General features: G+C 45.5%; 2 protein-coding genes across 2 annotated transcripts; one reads left to right on the forward strand and one right to left on the reverse strand.

The window, feature by feature from the left end:
* Window positions 1-5,117: 5,117 nt before the first annotated feature.
* LOC309517103 (histone H1.5-like) lies at window positions 5,118-6,859 on the reverse strand. Its single transcript, XM_082196153.1, has one exon. The coding sequence runs from the start codon at window positions 6,820-6,822 to the stop codon at window positions 6,220-6,222; it is 603 nt and encodes a 200-aa protein (XP_082052279.1). The 5' UTR covers window positions 6,823-6,859; the 3' UTR covers window positions 5,118-6,219.
* A 3,445-nt stretch (window positions 6,860-10,304) lies between these two features.
* Window positions 10,305-11,082, forward strand: LOC309515920 (histone H3.2). Its single transcript, XM_082194234.1, has one exon. It carries the CDS (start codon window positions 10,566-10,568, stop codon window positions 10,974-10,976), a length of 411 nt encoding a protein of 136 aa, XP_082050360.1. The 5' UTR covers window positions 10,305-10,565; the 3' UTR covers window positions 10,977-11,082.
* The last annotated feature ends 1,484 nt before the right edge of the window (window positions 11,083-12,566 follow it).

The raw sequence follows: 12,566 nt of genomic DNA on the forward strand, positions 1-12,566 counted from the left end.
CTGAAGCACCACTTTAGGTAATGGGGCCTCCTGCTGCCGCCGCGCTGCCGGAGCACGATTTCTGTTCTCATCCTGAAGCAAAGTTCTTAACCCGAGGTAATATTTCTGGGTTAGCGGAGTCTGTAACCTGAAGCGTCTGTAACCTGAAGTGTATGTAACCCAAGGTACCACTATACTGCTTCCCCAAAGAATCCTGGGAGTTGTATTTTGTTAAGGCTGCCAAGAGTTGTTAGGAGACCTCCTAGAGCAGGCATGGCCAAAGTTGGCCCTCCAGATGTTTTGTGACTATGACTCCCATCACCCCTAGCTCACAGGACCAGTGGTCAGGGATGATGGGAATTGTAGTCCCAACACATCTGGAGGGCCAACTTTGGCCATGCCTGTCCTAGAGCTACAATATCTCAGTGTGGTTTAACCACCAATCCCTCTTCACATGGAACTCTGGGAATGGTAGCTCAGGGAGAAGACTAGGGGCCTCCTGACAACTTTCAACACGCTTAAGAAACTACAACTCCCAGAATTACTGTGGCATCATAGTGCTTCACAATTGTGCTGTGAATGTGACCAGACACATGCAATGATAAATCAGTAAATAATGTACTGTGCACACACCTAATTCATGAGTCAGAAACTTTTTTATAAAGGAACAAAGCTGAACTTTTTCAGATTTCTGGGCAAATGGGTGCTACCCTTTTCTTCTCGGTGTGCTCACACCCATTGCAAGCTGTGGGTATATTTGCAGTCCTAATCTGCCCCGGCAGCTGCAGATTTGCTTTTGCCTTTTTTGATGTGGGAAAAGGTAAAGGGACCCCTGACCATTAGGTCCAGTCGTGGCCGACTCTGGGGTTGCGGTGCTCATCTCGCTTTATTGGCCGAAGGAGCCGGCATACAGCTTTTGGGTCATGTGGCCAGCAGGACTAAGCCGCTTCTGACGAACCAGAGCAGCGCATGGAAACACTGGTCGATGTGGGTAGAAGTCTTCAAATCCTCTCCCCAAACTATGGCCTGCTTGGTTCTGTGTGGGGCGAGGCCGTCACAGCAGTGAAACCTGCTTAGATTTTGTTAGGTGAGCCTTACCACATGAACCTCACCTAAGAAACATTTTCAGGTTTCTGATGGTAGGATGTCTTCCCTGCCTCTAGCTGTTTCTGCTTGGCTGTGCTGCACAAGGGTATCATTAAAAAACAAACAAACAAACAAGGGAATTTGATTAACTTGAGCTTCAGCCCCGTAGAGGAAGCAAGGCTAGGGAGTTAAAACACACACATTCCTCACCTCCAAAGAATGCTTGCTCATCAAAATTCTACCTCCTGCTTCATTAAGTTTGGGTGTGGCTCTGTATGAAGGAAGGGAAGCTTGCTAATTGTCCCACTCACAACACTGTCAAAATATTTATATAACTCTCTTGATGTTCTGTAATGTGTTCTCTTTGAGACTTATTTTTTCACAACAGAGACAGCAACCTTTTCTTGTCATTTCTGGATTCTATCAGAGGGGTTTTTGGGGAGGGGAAGCTTCAGTAAAATGTTACTATCTGAGACTGGTGTATTATTCACCCTGCTTGGGGTTGCTGTGGACTCCATACTGAGAGCCTAGATTTCCCATTTTACTTCTTCTGTCTAAACCACAGAGCCTAGGACTTGCCGATCGGAAGGTCAGCGGTTCAATTCCCCGTGACGGGGTGATCTCCCGTTGCTCGGTCCCTGTTCCTGCCAACCTAGCAGTTGGAAAGCACGTCAAAGTGCAAGTAGATAAATAGGTACCACTCCGGCAGAAAGGTAAATGGTGTTTCCGTGCGCTGCTCTGGTTCGCCAGAAGTGGCTTAGTCATGCTGGCCACATGACCCGGAAGCTGTACACCAGCTCCCTCGGCCAGTAAAGCAAGATGAGCACCGCAACCCCAGAGTCATTCACAACTGGACCTAACAGTCAGGGGTCCCTTTACCCCTCACTACTGAAGGCTAGATTGTCTCAGTTACAGGTTGTTGGAGTCAGGTTGCACGTTTCCTGACAAAACTAGTACAGTGGTGCCTCGCAAGACGAAATTAATCCGTTCCGCGAGTCTCTTCGTCTAGCGGTTTTTTTGTCTTGCGAAGCAATCCTATTAGCGGCTTAGCAGCTATTAAAGGCTTAGCGGCTAAAAGGCTATTAGCAGCTTAGCAGCTTAGAAAAAGGAGGTGGGGAAAGCGAAAAAAAATCGCAACACTCGCAAGACGTTTTCGTCTTGCGAAGCAAGCCCATAGGGAAATTTGTCTTGCGAAGCAGCTCAAAAACGGAAAACCCTTTCGTCTAGCGGGTTTTCCGTCTTGCGAGGCATTCGTCTTGCGGGGCACCACTGTACCATGTCTCTCTTATTCCTTATAAATACTTGCCTATGTAGCTGCTATCTTCACCATGTCAGAAAGAAAAGAGTGTCCCGCCCAGAAATTGATGGCACCCTGTTGCTATGTCCCCCAAAAGGAAGCTTTCTAGGTGGTTGTAATAGCAGTGGGTGCTTGACCCAAACAAGAGGGATACCATAACCTTTACTTCCCTGTAAACTTTGCAGAAGCAGCTGGCAAGCTGCAGTCTTGACTACTGGACAGGAGAAGAGTAATTGGTCTGATCCAAAAAAGCAAATCTACCGTATTTTCCGCTCAATAAGACGCACCAGACCACAAGATGCACCTAGTTTTTGGAGGAGAAAAACAAGGAAAGAAATATTCTGAATCTCAGAAGCCAGAACAGCAAGAGAGATCACTGCGCAGTGAAACCAACAATCCCTCTTGCTGTTCTGGCTTCTGGGATAGCTGCGCAGCCTGCATTCGCTCCATAAGACGCACACACATTTCTCCTTACTTTTTAGGAGGGAAAAAGTGAGTCTTATGGAGCAAAAAATGTGGTACTTTGTGTCCACTTTGAGGGTTTTGTTTTGTTTTCAATCCAGAAGTGTATAAATTTTACAAACCAAGGAAATAAAGCCAGAGAAGTCTATGCATTTGGGGGAAGACTCTGCAAACTAGGGGAATGATTTTTTTGTCCCATTCAGGTCCCGTCCCCCGTCCCCCCGGCGTTTGAATCTTAAGTTTAAAGCATGCAGGTTTCTAGAGCAGACCGTTTTCCAGAGCAGCTGACATTGGTATCAAAATAAAACACAGGACAGAAACGAAAGAAACCGCATCAAAATGTAATGCCACATTTCAAAGTGATTTGAGAATTAGTTTCGAAGTGTCATCAAATTCAAATGGGGCACAGAATCAACGCCTCTTTGCCAGCCAATTACATTGCAAATATTCTACTTGTTTTGAACCCACTTTCAAAGTGCTGTGATGAATTTATGCTGCAACAATTTCATGGGCAAAGCCAGGATTTTTGGTGGGGGCAGACTTTTTGTTAGGCGGGCAGGCCTAACAGCTTGCAAGGAATTTAATTGATTTTTATTGAGTGGGGGCAGCTGCCCCCACCCTGCCCACGCCCATGACTAAAATTCCTATTATAATCAAGCCATAGTGTGGGTAATTGTATGTTCCTTCCATTTAGCTCCCTTTGAGTCTATTTTTAGATTGCAAGCCTCTGTGGTCTGGGTCCTGCCAAACCTGCTTTTTGTGTCCATATACGCAGATGGCAACATGGGAATGGGTGCTGATGAGAGGCCATCCTGAAAAGTCAAGAATATTTATATTTTTTGCTGTTCCATGATACTAGTCCTCTTCGCCTGCCTGCTTCACACTTCGAACACTCCTGGTGGAACAGTTTCCAGTACTGTATTTCTTTTTTAAAAAGACAATCTTTCAAGACTCAAATAGTATCTGATTATACCCTTTCTTCTATATTCCTCCATAATGTAAACATAGAAAGAAAGGGTGGTGTTTGGCACACCTGTTATTATCTTAGTGTGCAATTAAATGGGAACAAAGTCACGGGACAGGAGACAGCTGGTATGCTTGGTTCCATGGTGTAATGGTTAGCACTCTGGACTTTGAATCCAGCGATCCGAGTTCAAATCTCGGTGGAACCTCATTTTGTTTGTGAGTGGGGGTTCTCCCATCCACTAACCCCCACTCGATTTTCAAAATGCGCGTTAGCCACAAACCCTGGGGAGAATTTAGAGGGTTGCGTCTCCAGTGGAGAGAGTTGGTCGCAGCCTGTCTCGTTCACTCTCAAGAGGAATTTAAAAGCAGAAAGTGTGTGCATGGATTTCTAGTGGAGTTTACAGAAGTGCTAAAAATTAGTGTCGTTGTCTCCAAAGTAGAAAAGCTTTAAACCGGAAACGAAAACTTCAGTCTGAGTTCCTTAAATTTAAGCAGTAAAAGCTTTAGAGGGTGGGGGGGAAATAAAAGGGGCGGGGTAATCAGCTGGAAGGCGTTATGCAATCTTAAAGAAACCAGCCCATTTAAACATGTGCAGAGTGCCTTCCGGACGGGCGGGGTGATTTCCTTCCTTCTCGTGTGCCTAAGATAGGAGATCGCAGCTCACTCAACACAGCGCAGACTGAAGAAAAAGTTGAAATCTCAGAAGGAGGCATCGCCCAAGTGGCGGAGAACAGGCTGCTGGGGCCCGAGATTCATTTTCGGAAAGCAGGACGGCTAAGCTGCAAAATGAAACCATGCCAACAATAGGCTAACACGTCCAAAGTTTTCAAAATGCCGCTCACACCTTGTAAAGCGTCTACATATACAGTGACGGGGAAAAGACAAGAGCGGATGCATTGGTGGTTCAGTGGTAGAATTCTCGCCTGCCACGCGGGAGGCCCGGGTTCGATTCCCGGCCAATGCAACGTACATTTTAATGTACTTTTAAGATTTCTGCATATGTTTCTTCAGTTAATTATATTATCGCACAATAACATTTCCTCTCTCTTCGGGAATATCAAAAGGCAAACTTTTATAGACTTTTGAATAAAGCAGTATTAAGAACTGCTGAGATTGCACATTACATCAAGGTAGTTATTATCACTGGCCGAAATAGCTCAGTTGGGAGAGCGTTAGACTGAAGATCTAAAGGTCCCTGGTTCGATCCCGGGTTTCGGCATTGGCAGTCTACGTTTTTGTTCTTCGGCCTCTAAGTAATAAGAGTCAGTAGTGAAAATGCAGTCCTTAACAGTAAGTTTCTCTGCTGTGAACATTCAAATACGCTTCGTTTTGTGTGGACACTTTATTTCATTTTTTTAAAAGAGCTACTATGCAACTTCAAGAAAAAACAAGAGGACATGAAGATAAAAAGAAATGAATTGTTGCCATGCCATTACAAGTAGTATTTAAGTTATCTACTGAGCACTTGCTGAAAGAAGACGGAAGAGCACTTTTCATTTGCAAATAAAGAGAAAAGAAATGGGCTGGGGGACGACAAGGGAAAAGGCAAGAAATAGCAATTCGTTGCACGTCTGAATACCCATTTTTGAACAAGCATCTGTGGACCAGCACTGCGAAAGAGAGTTAAGTATCAGGAGCAAATGAACCAGTGTTAACACAGTGGATATGAAGTCTTCCAAGTCACCCCCGTTTCCCCTTAAACCTAATGAAAATGATATAGGTAAAACTGAGAGGTGAATAAGAACAGGTGAACCTGGCCAGGATAACAGCCCGATCACGAGCAACAGCCGCGACGAGGTGGCCGAGTGGTTAAGGCGATGGACTGCTAATCCATTGTGCTCTGCACGCGTGGGTTCGAATCCCATCCTCGTCGGTGCATGTTGGCAGTTAGGGTGTCTTTTTTTAAAATAGCAGTACGCAGCCTAAGCATCAAACCTGCAGTGCCAACCGACCATGAATCAGAAATGTAAAAATACATGCCACTTATGACCAAAGCAGTGTTCTAAATGCGCTGTTGATCCCGCGAACCGCACCTGCCGTTTTCTCCTAAAACTATATCCTTCCATTAAATTGCAATTAGCAATTAAATTGAATTAGCAGTAGACCCTATGGCAAGAAAAAAATAAACCGCATCCCCTTTGTTGTGAGCACAAATGTAAATAAGCAAATATAAATAACTGGCAGCGGGATCCGAACCCAGCCCCCTTAAAGACTGGAGTCTTAATGCAGCATTTTACGACCGCTCGCTCACGCTGCCACAATTCGTTTAATGTATCTCATTTAGTAATACGTAACCATAAAAGCAATCAATTTCGAAAACTTGGGAGAGAAGCCGATCAGGGCAGTGATTTCAGTCTTTCGCAGAAATTGTGGGTGGCTCTTAAAAGAGCCGTTTGTGTTAAATGACGCCCCCCAGTAGAGATGTCAATTCACTTTTTCTTGGGGGCGAGTTTGGGTTTGGATGCCTTCGGCTTGGCTTTAGCCTTCGGCTTCAGAGCTTTGGCGGGGCTCTTCGTTGTCTTCTTGGGCTTGGTGACTTTGGACTTCTTGGGGCTCTTGGCTGCCTTCTTGGCGCCTCCTGCCGCCGGCTTCTTGGCCACTTTCTTGACGCTTTTCTTGGCCCCAGCACCTCCTACAGCCTTCTTCACCTTGGCCGCGGCAGGCTTCTTGCTCTTCACCGCTGCCGCCGGCTTCTTGGGCGCCTTGTCCTTGCTGTCCGCCTGCTTCTTATTGAGCTTAAAGGAGCCCGAGGCGCCCGTGCCCTTGGTCTGCAGCAGGATCCCCCGGGTCACCAAGCTTTTCAGGCCCAGCTTGATGCGGCTGTTGTTCCGCTCCACGTCGTAGCCGGCGGCCGCCAGCGACTTCTTCAGCGCGGCCAGGGAGATGCCGCCGCGCTCCTTGGACGCAGTCACCGCCTGGGTCAGCAGCTCCGTCACGCTGGGGCCCGAGGCCTTGCGAGACTTCGGGGCCGCCTTCTTCGCGGTACCTTTGGGGGCCGCAGCAGCAGCGGCGACAGGAGCAACTTCAGCCATTATCGCAGCGAACCTCTTCCTTCCTCCACTCCGAAATCTGAGCGCGAGCAGCGGCTCGGAGCTCCGTATTTATAGGGGAAGAGCCGCGCTCTGATTGGTGCGTTTCGGGGACGGCGCGTGCACGCCAATACCTGGCTGGGGGCCTTTGCCGCGTTGTGCTTCTTTATCCGCTTATAATGTCAATTAATCGAAATTAGCTGCACGGATTATTTCGGTTCCGGGAGGGATCGATGGGGAGGATATGTGCGATTTTAAGGATCTGGTTTTCGCGTTCGGGGGATGCAAGGCAAGCCTGGAAAACAGAGGGGAGCTCAACCCTTGGCTAGTTCTTAAGCCTTCAAACATGTAAACATTTGCTTTTAAGTCAAAATAGCAAATGTTTCTTTGGACGGACACTTGTGGAAAGTATTTAATAGGATACTTTAGAGGGTTTCCTTTTCAGTAACCAAGAAAGGAACGTGTTTCGGCGGATTATTTCAAGACAATTGCTTATTTAATTGAGCCAAGTAGCACATCCGGCTTGTCTTATGAGGTGCTGTTTTCTGGAGTTCAGTGAAAGGAAAGTGGTATTGTATAGTTGTTTTTGAACCAAGCTTCCAAGATATTCCGCGGGAATTTATTGAAAGTCTAAACCACTGCTGCACAGAAACTGATTGGCTTTCCCCTGAAATAATTGTTAAGAAGGTTTGTCCGCTGTGTCGACTGAGAATAGATATATCACGGGTATAAAGGGAGTCTGCAACAACAATAACAACAGATGCAGACTTTGTGCCTTAGGAAACTGACAGTTTCTCCTACTCTACTCCAAACTGAAGTTTACAAAGAATAGATCCTTGTGTATGTCCCACAGCAGACAGGGTCTGGGTGCCTTTGGTTATTGCAAGTGTCTGGAGGTGAGTGTCTGGAGGCGGTTGGAGGATGGATGGCGGCTAATAGACTGAGGTTGAATCCTGACAAGACAGAAGTGCTATTTTGGGGGGACAGGAGGTGGGTGGGTGTGGGGGATTCCCTGGTCCTGAATGGGGTAACTGTGCCCCTGAAGGACCAGGTGCGCAGCCTGGGAGTCATTTTGGACTCACAGCTTTCCATGGAGGCGCAGGTCAATTCTGTGTCCAGGGCAGCTGTCTACCAGCTCCATCGGGGAAGCAGGCTGAGACGCTACCTGCCTGCAGACTGTCTCACCAGAGTGGTGCATGCTCTAGTTATTTCCTGCTTGGACTACTGCAATGTGCTCTACGTGGGGCTACCTTTGAAGGTGACCCAGAAACTACAACTAATCCAGAATGCGGCAGCTAGACTGGTGACTGGGAGGGGCTGCCGAGACCACGTAACACCGGTCCTGAAAGACCTACATTGGCCCCCAGTACGTTTCCAAACTCAATTCAAAGTGTTGGTGCTGACCTTGAAAGCCCTAAACGGCCTCAAAGGCCCAGTAGGCCTGAAGGAGCGTCTCCACTCCCAGCGTTCAGTCCGGACACTGAGGTCCAGCTCCGAGGGCCTTCTGGTGGTTCCCTCCCTGCGAGAAGCAAAGTGACAGGGAACCAGGCAGAGGGCCTTCTCGGTGGTGGCGCCCGCCCTGTGGAACGCCCTCCCACCAGATGTCAAGGAAATAAGCAACTATCTGAGTTTCTGAAGGCAGCTGTGTTTAGGGAAGTTTTTTTATGTTTTATAGATTTTTGTATTTTAATATTCTGTTGGAAGCTGCCCAGAGTGGCTGGGGAAACCCAGCCAGATGGGCAGAGTATAAATAATAAATTATTGTTGTTATTATTATTATTATTATTATTATTATTATTATTATTATTAAGACTTCACTGTCAGTAAGGAGTCATCTAACTATATTGTAACACCCTGAAATTTTATCCTTTTATCCCTGGCTATGGTGGCAATGTAGTCTCTGGGATCCATTGGCTGACATCTATGACTGGTGAGTGCTACATCAGACCCGGGAAGACTTGCAGTTAAATTGTCTACTCGTGATAAAATGACCTAAAAGTCACTCATTAGGTGATCTGAAGCCAGTCACTCCCTCTCCGTCTTGCCAACTTCACAAGCTTGTTGTGAGGTTGAAAATCAGGCGAAGATAAATTGTTCCTGCTTCTCTGAAAAAGGTGAAATGTATAAAACTGAAATTGATACAACACTGCTTCTGGACCCCTTGAACTGAATATACAAAATGTTTGATAGATATTTGAAGAAATTAATAGAAACAGATAATGCCACACACCAGTGGCTACAACAATTCAATGGAATGTCATAGTAACAGACAATATCGTGGAAACAGCACACACAAAACCCCATCAGTGGCACAATGGCACAATATCTTTTCTCCTTCATCAGTGAAAATTCTTAGGAAACTCTTATGAAAATGAATCACTTCAAAAAATCAAGGAAAGGTCAGAAATCACTTTCTAAGCTGTTTAACAGTGCAAACCTATGCGTGTTTATCCGAAAGGAAGCCTCATTATATGCAATGGGCCTTCGTCCCAGGTAAATGTGAGAAACATTGCATTAAAAAAACAAGCCAGGGCTGCAGCATCCTCATGCATAATTAGCCATATTTGCTTTTTGGGAGGTCTCAGCCCTTAGACAGACTCGAATACTATTAGGATAACATCAAATCAGGAAAGCTGCAGACCAGCGAAGTCCTCGTTAGTATAGTGGTAAGTATCCCCGCCTGTCACGCGGGAGACCGGGGTTCGATTCCCCGACGGGGAGAAGCGCACATTTTGCCGGGGAGGCGCGGAAATGGTGATCGGAAAAACAATAGCTGTATATGTATTCTTACTATTATTCTATATTATTAATACCCATTAACAGTTTAAAGTGTTAGATTAAGAATGCTATACTCCAGCACTGAACACAATACTAATATTTAACATACGATACAATCTCAGTCGTATGAAAGGGAACATAAAATCGCTTGCGGGTTCCAAAACTCAGACAGTAGCAGAAAAAAAAACAATCTTCCATGTGGTCAGCATTCAGTTAACAGGAAAATAGATACTGGCAGCGGTGGGATTCGAACCCACGCCCCCGAAGAGACTGGAGCCTTAATCCAGCGCCTTAGACCGCTCGGCCACGCTACCTTACGAAAGGAGTTCTTTTTCTCTCTCATTTTAGTTTGCAAGACTAAATTTTCTTTTGTTCTTTTGCGTTCTGTCTACTCGTCTAATCAGCTGCAAGCATGTAAATCGGCACTTTCTGCAATTCTCTATACAATTCCAGCAGTATTTAAGTCTCACGCTGCGCTACCATTTGCTTCGTTCTGTTTGGTCAATAGTTAACTTCTGCTTTTGTCCATTCGTGTCGCCGCGCGGGATATTTAAATAAAAATATTTAGTTTTCCCTCGCTACCGGGTAATCCCTAAGAATTTGAAACTCAGATTGAGGGAGCACAGCCCAGAAATGTATGTTCTTCATGAAATTAAGTCCACATATGTTGTGTCCTCTCCTTTCATTTTATTAAAAGAATCCTGGAAACAACAAATATATTGTGAGCGAGGCAAGCTAGGGAAGGTAAAAAGAGAAAAGGATGGAGACGTTGCGGCTTCAAATCACGTCCAATCCCTGCAAAGCGCGGGAGATTCAAATCCGGCAAGTGATTGGTCAACGCTGTTAGCCAATCCAAGCAGAGGAATTACAGTATAAATAGCCCGCCAGAAGCCGCTTTCAACAAACCGTTGGTGTCAGCCGTGAGAGAAGGTGCTAGTTTTCTATTCTTTTCGCCTTGTACCTCTCTAATGGCTCGTACCAAGCAGACCGCTCGCAAGTCCACCGGCGGGAAGGCGCCTCGGAAGCAGCTGGCGACCAAAGCCGCCCGGAAGAGCGCCCCGGCCACCGGGGGCGTGAAGAAGCCTCACCGCTACCGCCCTGGGACTGTCGCCCTGCGAGAGATCCGTCGCTACCAGAAGTCGACGGAGCTGCTGATTCGCAAGCTGCCCTTCCAGCGTCTGGTGCGGGAGATCGCGCAGGATTTCAAGACTGACCTGCGCTTCCAGAGCTCCGCGGTGATGGCCCTTCAGGAGGCGAGCGAGGCTTACCTGGTGGGCCTTTTCGAAGATACCAACCTGTGCGCCATCCACGCCAAGCGGGTCACCATCATGCCCAAAGACATCCAGCTGGCTCGCCGCATCCGCGGAGAAAGGGCTTAAATCGGCACCTCTCGCTCAAAGAACAAAAGGCTCTTTTAAGAGCCACTACATACTCTCAAAATGGCTGGAAATTGCTCTTGCTTTCGGTGTTCCCTTCGGTAGGGCAAAATGCGAAAGCTGCGTCCGAAAATGCTGTTAACATTTTCTGCATATAACTTCTACAAATATAAATAGTAAGCGCTCTTAGGTCGGGGTGGTGGTAGATCCCTTTTACAGGATGCATATGTCCTTCATGATAGTGTGGGAAAATGCAAATATTTTTGACCGCTTCGCTGCTTTAGGAGTCTTTTCAACCTTGACGCTGCTTAAAATAAATACAGCAGGCCCATGTTTGTTTGTTTTTTATAATAATGTTTATTAAGGTTTCACAAACAATAAAAATTCCAAAATTTAAACATAAGAAAAAACTACAAAAATATAAAAATACAAAAACAAAACACATAAAAAATACACAATAGAAGACAGTTAACAAAGAGAGGGAAGAAAAAAAGAATAAAAACAAAAACCAAAAGACAAAACAGAAAATAGATTAGTATTTTCAAAGCTTATACTCCATTCACTAGTTTCTTGACCTCACACCTCCCATTTTGTATTCCAGTTCAGATATTAAATTCAGCAAATCCTTACCCTTTAACAATTTTCCTCACTCAAGATATTAACCTATTATAAATATCAATTTTCCAATTATCAATCCCTATTTACATTTTCTTAAAAGTCTTTTTACCAATACCACTTATTTTCCATCAGACACCCTTAATTTTACACTGCTTCTGCAAATAGTCCTTAAATTTCTTCCAATCTTCCTCCACAGACTCTTCTCCCGGGTCACGAATTCTGCCAGTCATTTCTGCCAATTCCATGTAGTCCATCACTTTCATCTGCCATTCTTCCAGTGTGGGTAACTCCTGTGTCTTCCTACAGCAGGCCCATATTTGATCTTCATATACTTTCAGTGGGTCTATGTATAGGACCAACAGGGTAGAAAGCTTGGCCTATCTATGGGAAATTTTTGCAGCCATTTCCGTAAAGGAACAGTGCCCTGCCTCGTTCTAATTGTTTCCCTTAACCTAGAACTTTCTACAGTACTTGTATCAAAAGGGTCCTACACATTTGATTCATGCCGCTAATATATATATATATTACAGCTGATCTAACCTGCAGTTTAAAAATCTAGCTTTGCTGTTTCAGGCTTAAGACACCTGGTGTATACAGTTCACAACTTTGGATTTCAACAGCATACTGGAAAGAATGCTGCGTCTTTGTGAAACACTGTATATCAGCTACAACTAGGTAGGAAACTGCAATAGCTTGGTTTATTTCTTGATTTAATAGCAAATTGAAGCATATGCTGCTTGTGTGAGTGCTGGGAAGAGGGCTCCCTCTCCTGCCAACTCCATCCAGCCTAGGAGGCGGGGCCTGCACTACCACTACAGTTTAGAGGCCTGAGCAGCTACCGGCAGCAGTAGACAAAATGGTTTTAAATGTTTTCATTTCTTTTAATTTGCAGCACCTTAAATGGTGGTTGTTGTTTTTTATAATATATTATTTCATTATTTTATTTTTGCTTGGGGTGGGATAAGCATTTAGTCA

Source organism: Podarcis vaucheri (assembly GCF_965113315.1).
Source record: "Podarcis vaucheri genome assembly, chromosome: 13".
NCBI lineage: Eukaryota > Metazoa > Chordata > Lepidosauria > Squamata > Lacertidae > Podarcis > Podarcis vaucheri.

What these genes read in the sequence shown, in the direction of transcription:
- LOC309517103 (XM_082196153.1), bottom strand. Translation starts at nt 6,822, where the DNA reads ATGGCTGAAGTTGCTCCTGTCGCCGCTGCTGCTGCGGCCCCCAAAGGT.
- LOC309515920 (XM_082194234.1), top strand. Translation starts at nt 10,566, where the DNA reads ATGGCTCGTACCAAGCAGACCGCTCGCAAGTCCACCGGCGGGAAGGCG.